The sequence below is a fragment of the Rhinolophus hipposideros genome, assembly GCF_964194185.1.
Source record: "Rhinolophus hipposideros genome assembly, chromosome: 1".
NCBI classification, from domain to species: Eukaryota; Metazoa; Chordata; class Mammalia; order Chiroptera; family Rhinolophidae; genus Rhinolophus; species Rhinolophus hipposideros.
This window is the reverse complement of record NC_138047.1, coordinates 76,433,291-76,448,121: the sequence shown is the minus strand read 5'-3', so window position 1 is coordinate 76,448,121 and position 14,831 is coordinate 76,433,291. Positions and strand designations below refer to the sequence as shown.

Below are 14,831 nucleotides of genomic sequence, written 5' to 3'. Positions count from 1 at the left end.
GTCCTTCTCTATGCTCTTTTGCCTTTCCAGCTGACTGGGACCATCACCCCCAGCAAGACCTTGGGAGCTAAGGGTTGGAGGAAGACTGACTGTTGGCCTGGATCCCTTCATGACAAAGTGAAGACAGACACCCTACCCACCTTGTGCCCTATTACAAGTGTGGTTTATTAAAACATGTTACCAGAGTCAGCAGATCCTGAGGTTAAATGCTTTCTGTGTGCCTCAGTTTCCTCATCTGTGAAATAGGGACAAAATTCTTACTTCACAGGGTTTTTGGGCAAGTGATATGAGATGATGAATGATGGCCACTCATTATAGTGAATGGCATTAACAGACACTGAAGAAATTTTGATTGAGTACATATCTTTGTTCTTTGAGGATTGTGATATTTCAACGAAATACTCATTTAGGAAAGAGACATCAACATGGGAAAGCTAGTTGATGGAAGTGAGAGAACCTATCTCAGCCCCTTTCTCCCTCTCATTCTAAGGAGGTTGAACAATTTGTAGAACTATTAGGTCGGTGCAAAAGTAATTGCGGTTTTTGCAATTATTTTTAACCTTTTAACCTGCAATTACTTTTGCATCAACCTAATAGTCACTTGTCCGGGATAATGGAATCCGGCTGTTATAGACATAATGGAAGCCATAACAATGGAGAATGACATCCATTTAATTCAAAGCCCCTCCTCAGTATTTTTCTCAACCCGGAAGCCAACCAATGAACCTAGAAAACCAGTGGACAGGAACTTGTAGTCTCTCAGGCTCCTTGGTGTAAACAAAGCAGCAGGACTGTAGGAGGATATGCTTTCACATCATGGGTGTTTAAAAAAATATGGTAACTTGGATGATTTACTTAGTTGATCTTTAAGATATTGTCACCTCCAAGTTCTGTGATCCTTTAGAAAACAAGCAGAATTTCAGTTTCATCTTCTGTTGATGCCTGTGCCTCCCCAAGACCATTACCAGGGGAAGCACAAATCAGAAAGAAAATTCCCCCCAAACGCACAAAATAAGGAGAAAGATGTAACCAGTGATCTCCGATCCATGAAAAATTTGTATTTAAGCACCTCAGCCTGTTATTAGTGGGAAAAAATCAAGTGATGTTAACATTTAAGCAACATATCCTTTTAGTGATATTCTGGGTTCATTTTGCACTTTGGTTGTGGTACATTATGACCCCATCATCTTTGTGATTTATATGGATTTTTTTCTCTTTTAAATACAGCATCTTTTCTTTAAAGGACTTCAGACATCATTAAAGAACAAGCTGTGGGATCAGATAGATCTGGATTTGAATATAGGTAAGTTAGTTAATATTCAGATTATGTGTCTTCATTGTAAAATTGTGGTTAAATATGTACCTGATAAAGCATATCTTGAGATTATTAGAAATTGTTAGTGCAGAAGGGATGGCATGTAATAAACACTCAAATCCAACACGCTCCTTCCCTCCCTTTCTCCTAAGATGCTGAAGGTCCCAGTTGTGGGGCCTCAGTCTGTGGTTATGGCTGGGAACGTCCATGCCACATATGACTACCGCAGGGGACTCAGGTGGCTAAGTGAGCAGCAGCAGGGCTTCCTTCTGCCAAAAAAGAAAGACCGCTGATCCTGGAAAAGTCTAGGTTATGCCTGCAGAGTATAGAAACATCAAAAGGTGAGGAAAGTTCTGAGGAAGCTATTTTTAAATGGCTTTCTGCGGAGAGACAAGCTATCTGGGAAGGTTTGTTTCAGACCCATCGTAGCTTTCCCCTTGAATTCTGGCATTCCTTCTGGTATTGATCCCCATCTGCTGGTGCCTTATGAAACACACACTCCTTCCTCAGAGGCACGGCCAGCGTTGGTAGCCTTTTTGTGAGAGCATTACGCAGAGGCTCAGGCCAGCACTGTGATCTGGGAGGAGGAAGAGGAAATTTCTGGAACAGAAGAGAAATGGGGCTTCTTAGTAAAGAAGGGCAATGTTACTTTCAGTCTCAGCGTAAGTTGCTAGGTTGTTCCTCCTGCGTTCGGCTTCTCTTTAAAGTGACCTTCGGGTATGGAAACAGTCAGTTTAGAGACCTGGAGAATGGTAACAATCCACTGCGTACCTAAGCCTTAATATATCAGCCATAACTTAATTTACTCACGATTTGCCATTGGCGTAGGCCTCAGTCTGTCTCTACTAGGGGAATGTCAGCTGAGGTAGCTTGAAGGCTGGTCAGCTGCGACTCAGGCTGGTGGCTGGAATCATCTTCCGACTGCTCTCTCTGGTTGATGCTGGCACCATCTGTGACCTCAGTGAAGGCTGTTGGCTGAACACCTACATGTGGCCTCTCCATGTAGGCCATTTGGCTTCCTCAGAGCATGGTAACTGGGTTCTAAGAGGGTGTAACCAGGGGTCTGGGCAGAAACTGTATTGTATTTTTTGACCTAACCTTTGAAAGTCACTTAGTAGTGCTTCCGTTCTTGTCACAGTTCCAACCGGATTCACAGGGAAGGAAGGTAGGCCCCTGCCCTCAGTGGCAGGAGTGTCAACATTGGGTCAGAAAGGAGGCCTTGTCGTGGTCAAATTATTTTACACCATAGAATAAAGTCTTGCTTACAAAGGCCTTCCCTATTTCAAGGTTATTCATCCATAATTTCCAGTATTTCTAGTATTTTCATGGTTTAACTTTTGATACATTTGAAAATTATTTTGATGAAAGGAGGGACACAGGAGTTCAGATTGATATTTTCCCCAAGTGATTAACAAGTTGGACCACCTACTGATTAATCATCTTTTCCTCATTGAATTGAAAATTTACTTTGTCATATACTAAGTTCCGACATATTTTGAGGTCTACTTTTGGACTCAATTATTTTAATCTACCTTCTTATCCTACCAAGATAATCCTCCAACACATGAGCTCTGCCGCTAGACAGACCTGGGTGTAAACTCAGAAGCAGTTTAGCTGTTGCCCACTTGAACGCTTGAAGCCTCAATTTCCTTCTCTGTAAATTGAGGACAATTCTACCTACCTCACTGGGTTATTTTCAAGATTAAATGACTTCATAGGTTGTGCAAAATTGGTCAGCATTAGTTCCCAGCACCTGTGCAGATTGGATTCTCTGAGCAGCCTCTCTTGAGATGGAGACCCATGTGCAGAATGTTTATTTGGGAGTGCGCTGGAATCCACACCTGTGGAAGGGAGGGGGAAAAAGAGTAGCGGGCAGAGAGTAAAGCTGTGATGCAAGCCAACCTGGCAGGAGCTCTGGTGGTCAAACAGCCTTTCAGCGCTGTCCTGGGTTGGACAGGCTTTTATATGCCACGTCCATCAGTGTTGCATGGAGCCGTCCTGGAAACGGGCGTGAGCTGGGTGAGGTAGCTCTCTGCAGCTGGAGGCCATTTGCCAAGTGTGCCCCCAGTGGCTGGACTGACAAGTCCTTTGTGAAAGAGGGATCTTGGTTACATATCAGTGTCCCCCGCAGCACCTCATTCAAACACGTTTTAGTTCTCCTCTCCCTTATTTCCAACTCAGAGTGAAGAGCATTTCCGCAGAGCTTCATGATGGAAGGCTTCTTGTCCAAGACCCTCTGGTATGCAGACGTTTCAATACTTTATGCATCACAGAGACATTGAGAACACAGAGGCTTGAGGAGGAAGAGTTTTGCATGAGAGGGAGGGAGGTGAGGTGATACGGCCTAAATGGAACGAGCCCAGCAAGGGTTTGACAAACCCAAAGCTTTTATCTCAGGTGAAAACAATTTTCTTTTATTAATTTTTGTTTATTTCTGGATCAGAAAATTGACTGTAAAAGGGAATGTGAATGTGATAAACAGGCTGTGGAATTCCCTGTGATTACAAGGAATCATCTTAGGAAAGTATTTTTAGAGCTTAAACAAGACAAGGTCATCAATTTGCTTTTCCTTTTATTATAAAAGTAAAATAAAAAATAGCATTTATAAATTCATTTTTTTCCTTTAAAGTATTTGATCTAAAAAACATATTTACAATAGCAAAATGCAGAAAAAGGGAAAAGAGCATTTTCAGGGCTGATTGCATTCATGTTTAAATATTGACATGTACATGTTCTTTTTTCAAATCACACAGAAAACCATGTTAGAAAAAGCAGTAAGCCTTTTTTTTATACATTGAGTCTCATTTTAAAATATGTCATTTAAAAATTCTTAATAAAATATTAAGAATTCTCTTAATTTTTAATCTGAATCCACAAGTGTATCGTGGATGGCCAGAAAGCACACCAGGTGCAGACAGTCACATCTTTTAATGACGCAGCAGAGGGACAGCAGCAATGACAACAGAAAGCAGTTGGTAAAGCTCAGCAAGCCACCTCATCGCAATGAGGCACCAGCCCCACTGAAGGCTGTGACTGCCAGGTACTATCTGTAAGTGGGCTGAACTGAAATCCACTTAAGAGCCAAGCAAGGAAGCCACGTTTAAGGCCTTGAGTTAAATGCAGAATGATCCACGTTGGCAGGTTTTCTTCTGAATACCTCTGGATGCATTTTACCTTCGTTGGACAATGTTGTGGAATTTCAGAACTTTGGTTTCCAAGGTGTTGGAAATGGCCAGGAGGCTAAATTTTGCCCTCTATAGGTCCTTCCTGCCCGTAATCGTGGGGCATTTTGTTAAGAGTTAGCAATGAGCTGCCGCTGGTCAGAGATTCTGTAAAGCTGAGTTTGCGGAAGGATGTCTCCACGCCGCTGTCACAGATGCTGTCGTCTTGGAGCTCGTCTGAGGGGAGAAAGCACGAATTCACTGGGGTGCACGTGCCTTTTATTGCAGTTGGGGCTCAAAGTTTGGATCTAAAAGGTACGTGGGCTACTTCTGCCCATTAGCTTCTACACGTCGTCACATCCCGTTTGTACCGCCCCCGTGTCATCCCTGTTCACAGGGGGGTGAGGGGCAGAAAGCGCCCAGTAATATAAAGACTGTGAAGACACCCAAATCTAGCCTCATGTTTGTCAGAATCTTTTCTGAATTCCCTTGACCTAAAACGTACCTTTATTTTCTTAGAAATCAAGTGTATTTTTTCCAACCACTGTATTACCTATTTTTATAGCGGGGGAAATTGCTGAATCTAAGCAAAATAAATTGGTGACAGAATTAGGAACTAAAAATGAGATATCTTTCTGGACTTCACATGCTATTACACACTATACATTGCCTCAGAAACATTTTGGTAGCAAACATGAGGTGATTTTGATGAAAATGAGCCTATACTGGACGATTAGGTCAAAATCTCCTTGTCGAGAAATGTCTCTAGATATCTGAACAACGTGAATTATTTCCGAGAGAGAGAGAGAGTGACTAAGGGAAAAGAAGTCTAATATACCTAAAACAAGGGTGGGTGAAAGCCATGTTTAAAAGAGAGCATGGAAAAAGAAGGGACGTTGCCCTTACTGCTCACTGCCCCATCTTCAAAGCCTCCAACAGTGCTAAGCACACAGGATGCCATCAGTAAAGATTTGCTGAATGGATGAATGAACCAGCGGGTATACAACAGGAGTACCAGAATCTCACTAATTTTTAAAAAGACTCACACTACCTCTTGTGTGGAGAATGAACTGAAAGGAAACAGGGAGACCAATGAGGAGTGGCGGCAGGAAAGGAGGCAATGCAGGTGGATTAGATGCGGGTGGTGGTCGCAGACAGGAAGAAACTTGATGGCTGGCTGTGCGGTGTGGAGGACCAGGAAGTACTCCTGGGCCAGTCTTGGGCTTTTGTCTTAACCTCCAGGAGGATGATAGTGCTTCTGACTCACTGATGTGGCCAATCCGGTTCAGGTGGGGCCCTGACAGGCCCATGTCAGTAAGGACAAGGAAGGAGGGCCTAGGACCAGGCTCTGGGGAGTGTGGAGGAGGCAGCAAGGTGAATGTGCTGTGCAAAGCCTCGAGGGGACGCTGTTTGGAGTAGTCAACTGTGGTATGTGCTGGGAGTGGTGGGCAGGATGAAAAAGATGGTGAGCAGTGCTGACTAGGCCCTGGGCATCAGGTGAGAGCAGCCTGGGAGAGTGGTGGGGATGGGCCCCGACCGCATGGGTCATGGAGAGGAGAGAAGGTGGAAAGAACAACTCTAAAAGATTCTCCTGAGCAGCTCTGCTCTATGGGGAACAAAGGAACTGGGCTGTAGGTAAAAGGGAAGTGGGATAAAGGGAGTGTTTTTCGTTTTTGTTTGTTTTATTTTGAAAGATGAGGGAAACCACAGTATGCTTGTTAAGTGACCCAGGGGGACGGAGAAACCGCCAGTGCAGGGGAAGGGATGCCGGGGGTTAGAAAGAGAAAGCATGAAATGGTTGTTTAGAGAGTGGGAGAATAACTTAAAGGGAATCATAGGATTGTTGGGCTGTGTGGAAAGCCCACCACGTTCCGTGTTTTAGGTGGATGACACATGGAGCCAATGATGGTGGGAGATAAGGTCAGTGTTATGAACATGGGGAGGGGGCTAAGGAAGGAGAAGGGCACCCCTGGAGGGACGGACGCTGAGGGTGTGGTGGGAAAACCACAGCGTCCGTCCACAGTCTGGGTACCAGCACTGGTTCCCGTGTGTTTTTCTCTCTCTGTATCCTCTCTTTTAAATTTGAAAGATAAGGGACATAACATTTACCCTAACCACCACATCGTATTGTTTTTAGTATTTATTGTGAATCTGAGTAACTCGTGTGTCACTCTGACTGTTCCTAGGGACAATCCCTTACCTGAATGAAGGTGTCAGAAGCAGCTGAAGGTTGAACTTGAGAGCCTCCACCCCAGCAGGGAGAAGACAGACACATGGGACAGTACACTCAGGAGACAATGGCAGGGGTCGGGGGCATGCCATATCCCAACAGACTGAACACAGTGGCCTGGGGAGTAGGAAAATATCTCAACTGCTTTTTCTTTTTTTCTTTACCTATTTGCTGTCTTGTGGAGGCAAGTGAGAGAGGCAGTGAGCAGGTCTGAGAGGTGGCCTTCACTGGGCTGGGGGCTGCATTTCCTGAGGTACAGAAGGCCCCCTGGATCACTTCGATCGCTTCAGTGTAGCCCATCTGACTCAGGGCCTCCACCAGCTCTCTTATTGTTCCCCCAGAGACCTGCAAGAAAGAAATGAAGAAAGAGTAGATTCTTGTGTGAAAACCTGTGTAAGGAACAACCAGGCAGGCTGTAAACGCTACACCACACCCCTTCCCTCTGCCAAGCTTCCTCCTGCAACCGCAAGAGCCAGGTGGTCCTGGAAAGGTCAGAGCGAAGAGCGTCTAAGAAAATACACTGTCTCTGAGTCAAGTTTCCTGTTTCAGCTCAAAGACCACTCAGGAAATCACAGAGGAGCAGTTTATAGTAAGCACAGTATGAGAGAGGAAGGGGGATGGGGGAACGAGAGAGGGAGGGAGGGAGGGAGAGAGACAGAAAGAGAGAGAGAGAGATGCTGAGGCAGTGAAACTCCCTAGAGCAAAGCTTATGTAGTATCTCCATTTAAGCTGAAGCTCTGAAAACCACTGAGAAACAAGAGCTATCAATAAAAATTTCAAAGGAAACTAACTACAGCCCACGATTTTCAGTAGTTTTTTTGTTTTTTTTAAGGAGGGCACAGCTCAGAGTGGCCCGTGCGTGGATCGAACTGGCAACCTTGGTTTTATTAGCACCGAGCTCTAACCAACTGAGCTAACCGACCAACCCCCCATGTTTGTCTATCTTTTAGTTTTAGAAATTAAAGCATCACCAGGTAACGTCTCCACTAGGAGTCACCTTGCAGAACGCTAATTCCAAGTCCTGACAGGTGATCAAGGCATGTTCTTGGGGAAAGAAAGAGATGAATATTGACTAGAATCTATGGTGTTTGTTCAGGGAGATCAAAGTTCTGTGACCATCCTGACCCTTTCAGTAACATGTTTTGAAGAAAATTTCAAGGTATTTGAAAATAGGGAATATCTCAAGGTATCGGAAACAGCCTTCTTAGGAAGGTGGGTTGCCATCCTGGCCTGGGCCACCCTCCCAGGACATGGGTAATGACGGATTTTCTTCCTCAGAGCTAAGGGAGAAGGAAGGAGGTTGTGCCCAGCCGTGATGTTAACAGAGCAAAGTCAAAGAAACGTAGTTAGCCAGGTGCTGTGTTACCTCGTAGTTGTCCATGAGAGTTTTAGAAGGAGCGGGACTCAGACGGAAGGCATTATTGAGTATCCCCAGACCTAATTTCTGTGCCAGAGTAGCCCAGTTTTTGTCCGGATCAGGAAATTCTAGCAACTTGTAAAGCTGCAACTTTGCATCTTCAGTCAGCTGTTTCATGTCTCCTGAAGGAAATGAAGAAGGACCATGACCAGAGACACTCTGGAAGGCTGATCCCCGCCACACTGCTCAGCCTCCTGGCGGCACTCAACTCTTGTACCTGAGAGTCTGCAGAGGCCCAGCTGAGAACCAGCAGTAGGTATTTTAGTAGATTACCATGGGATAGTCCCCTTTTACCTCTCCAGGACTTTCTGATTCTAAAATAACCACTGTGCATTTCACAGAACAGCCCGGATAATGCCGGCTCTCCCCCACCCTTTTCAAAAGACAGTGTGGAGATAACACTAGTTAAGAGAACCTGGTTTTACCACAACTCACCTTGTGCCACTAAGTCATCAGATGTAAACTCTGGCTCATATGGTTTCCCATTTAATATGTCAAATACCTGTTGGGAGAAAAACATGGGGAACAACTACACATTAAAGGGACCACAAAGAAGCTTTCTTTGTAATAAAGAACTCAGAATGTCCTTCTTAGGACATTCCGTCTGCAAAGACGGAGGAGTGGAGAGAGGAGTCAGTACCATTGCCCAGCTGTCTGACGGGGGCTGGAGGACACAACCCTCCCTCACGAGAGCAAGGCCACCGCCCTTCTGAGGGACAAAGGCAGTCCAGGCTGCCAAATCAGCATGTCTTGGTCAGAGTCCCTGGTCAGTGACGTCGCCCTGAGAGCTGGATGAGGGCTGACTTCCTCAGAGCGACTAAGCTGTGCCCCTCGCCGCCCTTCTTCCCTAGTAAAAGGCTTCCGAGAATGAGTTTTATAAACTTGTTCAAACTGAGGTACAGAAATGCTCACAAGGCGTGGTGTTAGCCTTCTAGCACCATCTATATTCTAACTGAGGGGCCAGAAAAGTCTTAAGTTTAAACAAACACATACATTTCACAGCTACGGAGGCCTTTCTGCGTTTCCTGCAGTAACCTTGCCGCTGGCTGACCCCGGGAAGGAGAGCATGGGTCACTGAAGCGAGTTATCTTTCAGCCTTCTATGGTGAGGCTTCTGGGAAAGCCGGGTGCTCAAGGTAAAAAGAACCGTGTCGTCTCTCTGCCAGGGTCACTCAGCTCAGCCTACAGGCAGCGAGGCAGCAACGAGCAGTATTTGTATGTGGAGCAGTGCTTGCCCCAAGAAAGTCGATTCTGTTGTGTTGGAAATCTGTGAGCTGCCCACCCTCCTTCCTCTGGCTCTTCATCCTGGGTCCAAAGGGCGTGGTAACTGCTTTTTACCTTCAGATGGCAGGTCAGTGGAGTTTTGAAGAAAACTTTAAGTCTGTTTACTCTGTTTATAGTACTGAAATCTCCAGTTTCCTTTTATGTTCAGAAATCACTTACCAAAGTTCAAGCAAACTGTAACATCATCCCAATTTCAAAAATTGAGATGGGGACATTTCTGCTGTGAGTTCCGAATGGATAACTCTTAATGTGAATTTTGTGTTTTCTCTGGTCTAAACCTCTCTTACAACTTAACACTGATCTGATTAGGCATACACTTTTACACTCAGAACTCTGCTGACCTAGATCTTTCATGGATAGGCTCTTTGAGATAAATACAGCTCTTGACAAGCAGACTTTCTTAAAAAATGAAAGGCATGTGCTTTGGGGAATAAAGACCCAGGAAAACTGTCTGTTTTTATTATTCCTGAACCTTTAGCTCTCCCAGGAGCAGCCATCAAACAGACTGGGGCCACACTCACCTGCCAGTTGGTGGCCATATCTAGAGGTGTGGTTCCAGGCACGACTCCTTCGTCCTCCCCAGCCTTTTCCCAAGTGTCATCCAGGTCATACAGAGGCTCAAAATTCTCCACCAGGGGATCTGCTCCTGCAATGTCAAGTTTACACAGCATTAGGTAAACCCAGATCCTGTCAACCTCCAACTGTCTGCAGGGATCTGGTATCATACATATATACAACATGTTTACTTATAAATATGCAAAACATATGTACTGAAACATTTAGAGGCCTTCTTTAAATTCTAATTTACCTTGACTGTAAAAGTGTCTGAAGATACCCTACGCAGCCAAGGACACATTCAAAACAAATGGCTTGGAATACTCTGACTCTTGCTTTTAACTCTATAGGATAGTTTTAAATTGAATGATGCATCTTCAATCTGAGGACTGATGACAGAGCGGTAAGTTCAGCACCCCCTTTTGGGAAGACAAACTTGTTTTCAGCTTGCTGGGAGGATATTTGATTTGTGCCAACTTTGATAACAGGGAGTGCCTACGGAGAGTCAAAGAAGGAGCTTGGTGCTATTTCTTATTTCATTCTCCCAGTCCTAGGCCAATGTACGAGGAAGTAGTATCACCTGACCATGAAAACAGTGGACAAACTTAGATGAACAATTTACAGGGCTGAAGACTGGAGGAGCCGAGCTATGTCTGTTCCTTAAGTGACCTTTTTCATGACGGAACTCAGGACCAGGGTTTTCATCTAAGTTTCTACCTTTACTGTGTTTCCCCGAAAATAAGACCGGGTCTTATATTATGATTTGATCCAAAAGACACATTAGGGCTTATGTTCTGGGAATGTCATCCTGAAAAATCATGCTAGGGCTTATTTTCCGGTTAGGTCTTATTTTTGGGGAAACACGGTTATCTACTGGAGAAACTACTACTTGCTACTCCTTTCATGGGATACTGAGCATTCAAGAGAAAGCATTTTTGAAAGGGTTACAGTTTTTTGTCTGAAGGCATTCCTTAATTATAACCACTGACTTCCCAAATTACTCATACACACCGCAATCAGAGTCTCTTGTTTAAGAGAAACTTCAACTTGACAAAGGAGAAAAGAAAAGGCTGTTGTTTATTTGGGATATAATTTTACTTGCCAGAAAAATGTGGTGCCCCAAAGAAAACGTTCCTATATCTTTCTGGACTTAAATTTGTTTTTTCTTTTTTCACTGTTACCACTGTTTATTTGACAATAGTTGGTTTAGTCTACAAGTTTAAGGCAAACATACTAATGCATTTATTTTTCAGAAATCATACTTAGAAAGATTACATAAAGTCTGCCCCAAAACTTCTAAGAAATATTCATTAATTAAAAATAAGTCTGATTAATATGATTTACCAGGATACATGAATGAGCTAACGTGGTATACAATGTTAGGATTTAATTTTTTTTAGGAAGATATTTAACTTGCTCTGTTTTCTTTCTTTATTTACAGAGGGTGCAGCTCACAGTGGCCCATGTGGGGATCAAACTGGCAACCTTGGTGTTATGAGCACCGTGCTCTAACCAACTGAGCTACCCATCCACCCGTTTTCTTCATTTATGAAGCATTTACTTTCTAAAAGAAATTAATAACCTCTAAAGTAAATCAGATATGTCAAGGCAGGTTTGAGATACCAAGTTTGTCAAATAGTTTTTGAGGTTCTAAATATACAAAGCAATAGAGATTCAAGGATGAGCAGGAATAATTTTTCTATACTTCATGGGACTAGAGGATTAAATGGAATAAAACCTGCAGATCCTTGCCCAAACTAGGGGAGAGAAACACAGTAGAGAAAAAAAAGTCTGGAAGTTCAGACGACCGAGGTGCGATTCATAGGTCTGCCACTTACTGGGACCCTGATACTAGGATGCAGGTCTCTCTAGTCTGTTCCTCAGCTATAAGATGGGAATTAATAAAATGGAACGTATATCAAAGGGTTATTGTGGATTAAGATGAAATGAGACACTGCAAGTGAAGTACCTAGCCCAGTGCCGGGGACGGAGACAATAAACACTAGTAATTTTTAGTGCCTCACACATGATAGTACTCAATACACACCCCATTTGTTTTTTCCTATTACTTCAACTTCTAAGAGACCTTTCTTACAAAAGGAGATCTTTACATTATTTCTTATACCAATAAATTTTTCCTTCTGGGCACTTCTGACATGATGAGACTGGTACTGCTCAGAATTCTATAAGGAATTAAATTCAACTTTAAGATCTCGTTATGGGAGTCAACCTAAACAACCCAAACCCAAAACAAACAGGTGAATTAGAGAGTAAAAATTAACATGACTCACAGGATGAAGCCCTGTGATTACTAGCCCAAACAGTGCCTTGGCGACATGTGATTCGCCGTAGGACTTCTATTTACTCATGCCTTTCCGCAGCTCAAAGATGGCAACAGGGCTGCTCTATGAAATTCGCGTCAGCGCTCCTGGTAACATTTCCCACCACTGGCTACCAGGCTGCCTTACCTGCTGCTTTGAGAAGAGCTGCCAGCCTGGTGGACCCTCTGCCGGCTGCTATGTGGAGGGGTGTGGTTCCATCATAGGTGGTACTGTCTACATGAGCTTCACCCTACAATCCGGCCCACACAGAAAAGGGTTAGTCAAAGGTTTTCTCGCCTTTTTGCCCCCATCTTCATGGCTCCTTGGGGTGATATTACTTAACCCAGGTGCTATGTTGGGCAGGCTCTGCCACTGAAGTAATCCCCAGTTAGAGATACCGGGCAAGGGGTGACGGGAGTGCCTGAAGCTGCTTTTCTGAAGCCTTGAGTAGATATTATATAGATAGAGCTGAAGGTAGGAAGAAAGGCTGTGACCAACAGCATCCTTTGAAAAGATTTTCCTAACCTCCCCCCCACTCCCACCCCCGGAACTGAATGCAAAGGCCAGTAAGTGCATTCTTCACCTCCAGGAGCAGGCAGCCCGCCAAGGAGATGTTGTCGCGCTCCACAGCCAGGTGCAACGCCGTGCGCCCTGACTTCCGCTCCTGGGCATTGACGTCCGCGCCTGCGGCCACCAGCAGCAACAGACACTGCATGCTGTTGCTTGTCACGGCTATGTGAATGGCGCTGAGACCTGCGACCCAAGCACAGGGACAGTCACGGGGCGGGAAGGCTGCTCACGGGCAGCCCTCAGTGAAGCTGACAAACCTGGACCACAGGGAGGGAATGCGGACGGGTGGGTTTTGGCAGGTCTAGTGCTGAGAGAGTCTCTAGCGCCCCACAGTCTTCCCAGGTGCTGTAAGTCAACGGTTCTCCACATCAACCCGGCTCTTTCTATGCTCTCAGGAGACATGAGAGCAAATAAACAATCTCCAATAAATGACGCTTTCTACACCTTAAGCCCAGTGTTTGCCGAGACCCCTGCTTTTTCCTCCTCCTAACTATCCCAAACCATCTTTGAAGATGAGCAACAGAAAGTCCCACAAGTGGGGATGAACTCCAGCTGACTAAGGAAAGCACTCTGGGTGCAAATCAAATAATAACGACACCCATTTATCAAATATTTGATAAATGATAAATTTCCTCATGTCTTTCCACAGCTCAAAGAAGGCAACAGGGCTGCTCTATGTCGTTTATCAAACGACACCCATTTATCAAACGCCCATTTATCAAATACCTATTTTCTAAATACCTCACTGTTTAGAAAGCGGATAAAGTTATACCATGACCTTTGATTTTTCTCTTACCTTCCCCGTTGGGGTGGTCGATAAGTAGTGCTGTCCTTTTGTGCTTGAGTAAAATACCGAGAATTTTATCATGTCCTTCTCTGGCAGCCAGGTGCAAGACAGAGTTCCCCGTGCGGTCCAGGAGGCTCAGGTCGGCCCCGGCCCTCAGCAAGTCCTCTACCACAGCCTCCTGCTTGGTGATCACGGCCAAGTGCAAAGGCGTCTGGGAAGTGGACAAGGGGTAGGAGACTCACTGGTCAGTGGCAAACACTTGTAACCCACAGGCTTGGCAACTGCTCCTGCAGTAGGTAGAGTCATACTATGGGCCATTTTCCATTCCCAGCTTAACTTCTCACTTTTGCCAATGAATTACTCCCTGTTCCATATCATATGCTTGTGCAATAAATACACTGGACTAATATTCAGCCATTTAATTATTAAGATCCTTTTTCTATACACAATTCTTTTTTTTGTTGTTGTTTTTTTAAAAACATAATCTTTTTGTTTGTTTTTTTAAAGATTTTATTGGGGAAGGAGAACAGGACTCCACTGGGGAACAGTGTGCACTTCCACGACTTTTTTTTTCCAAGTCAAATTGCCGTCCCTTCAGTCCCAGCCGTGGAGGGCGCAGCTCAGCTCCAGGTCCAGTTGCTGTTGCTAGTTGCAGGGGCCGCAGCCCACCATCCCTTGCGGGAGTTGAGGAATTGAACTGGTAACCTTGTGGTTGAGAGGGTGCACTCCAACCAACTGAGCCATTCGGGAGCTCAGTGGCAGCTCAGCTCAAGGTCCCGTGTTCAATCTTAGTTGCAGGGGGCAGAGCCCACCATTCCTTGCGGGACTCAAGGAATTGAACTGCCAACCTTGTGGTCGAGAGCTCACTGGCCCACATGGGAATCGAACTGGCAGCCCTCGGAGCTAGGAGCACGGAGCTCCAATTGCCCGAGCCACCAGGCCGGCCCTCTGTACACAATTCTTAATAGCTTTCTTGTTTCTCATTCCAAACCACTCACTGTTGAACTCGTTAACTCGTCTATTAGTAAATTTAGTTTTCTTGAATTTCTGGTAGGATTCGATCTTCAGCTGACAATTCCATATGTTAAATCAAGGCTACAGTTTTACTGAAGAAGTTTAAATGAACCACTCAATAGAAACCAATTAACAAAGGTGCTGTCATATGTTGACATGGAAAATAAATTTGTTAAAT

At 44.7% G+C, this 14,831-nt stretch overlaps 1 protein-coding gene across 2 annotated transcripts in view; it reads right to left on the bottom strand.

The window, feature by feature from the left end:
- Positions 1–3,709: 3,709 nt before the first annotated feature.
- NFKB1 (nuclear factor kappa B subunit 1) overlaps positions 3,710–14,831 on the bottom strand; it is a 115,013-nt gene continuing 103,891 nt past the window's right edge. For both annotated transcript variants that reach the window (XM_081046179.1, XM_081046180.1), the window contains exons 17-24: positions 13,649–13,850; positions 12,866–13,035; positions 12,430–12,532; positions 9,928–10,052; positions 8,559–8,625; positions 8,073–8,245; positions 6,871–7,051; positions 3,710–4,713 (exon numbers count right to left, since the gene is read on the bottom strand). In XM_081046179.1, coding sequence (XP_080902305.1) covers positions 4,556–4,713; positions 6,871–7,051; positions 8,073–8,245; positions 8,559–8,625; positions 9,928–10,052; positions 12,430–12,532; positions 12,866–13,035; positions 13,649–13,850 — 1,179 coding nt within the window. In that variant the 3' untranslated portion in view covers positions 3,710–4,555. The remainder of the gene's footprint in view (positions 4,714–6,870; positions 7,052–8,072; positions 8,246–8,558; positions 8,626–9,927; positions 10,053–12,429; positions 12,533–12,865; positions 13,036–13,648; positions 13,851–14,831) is intronic.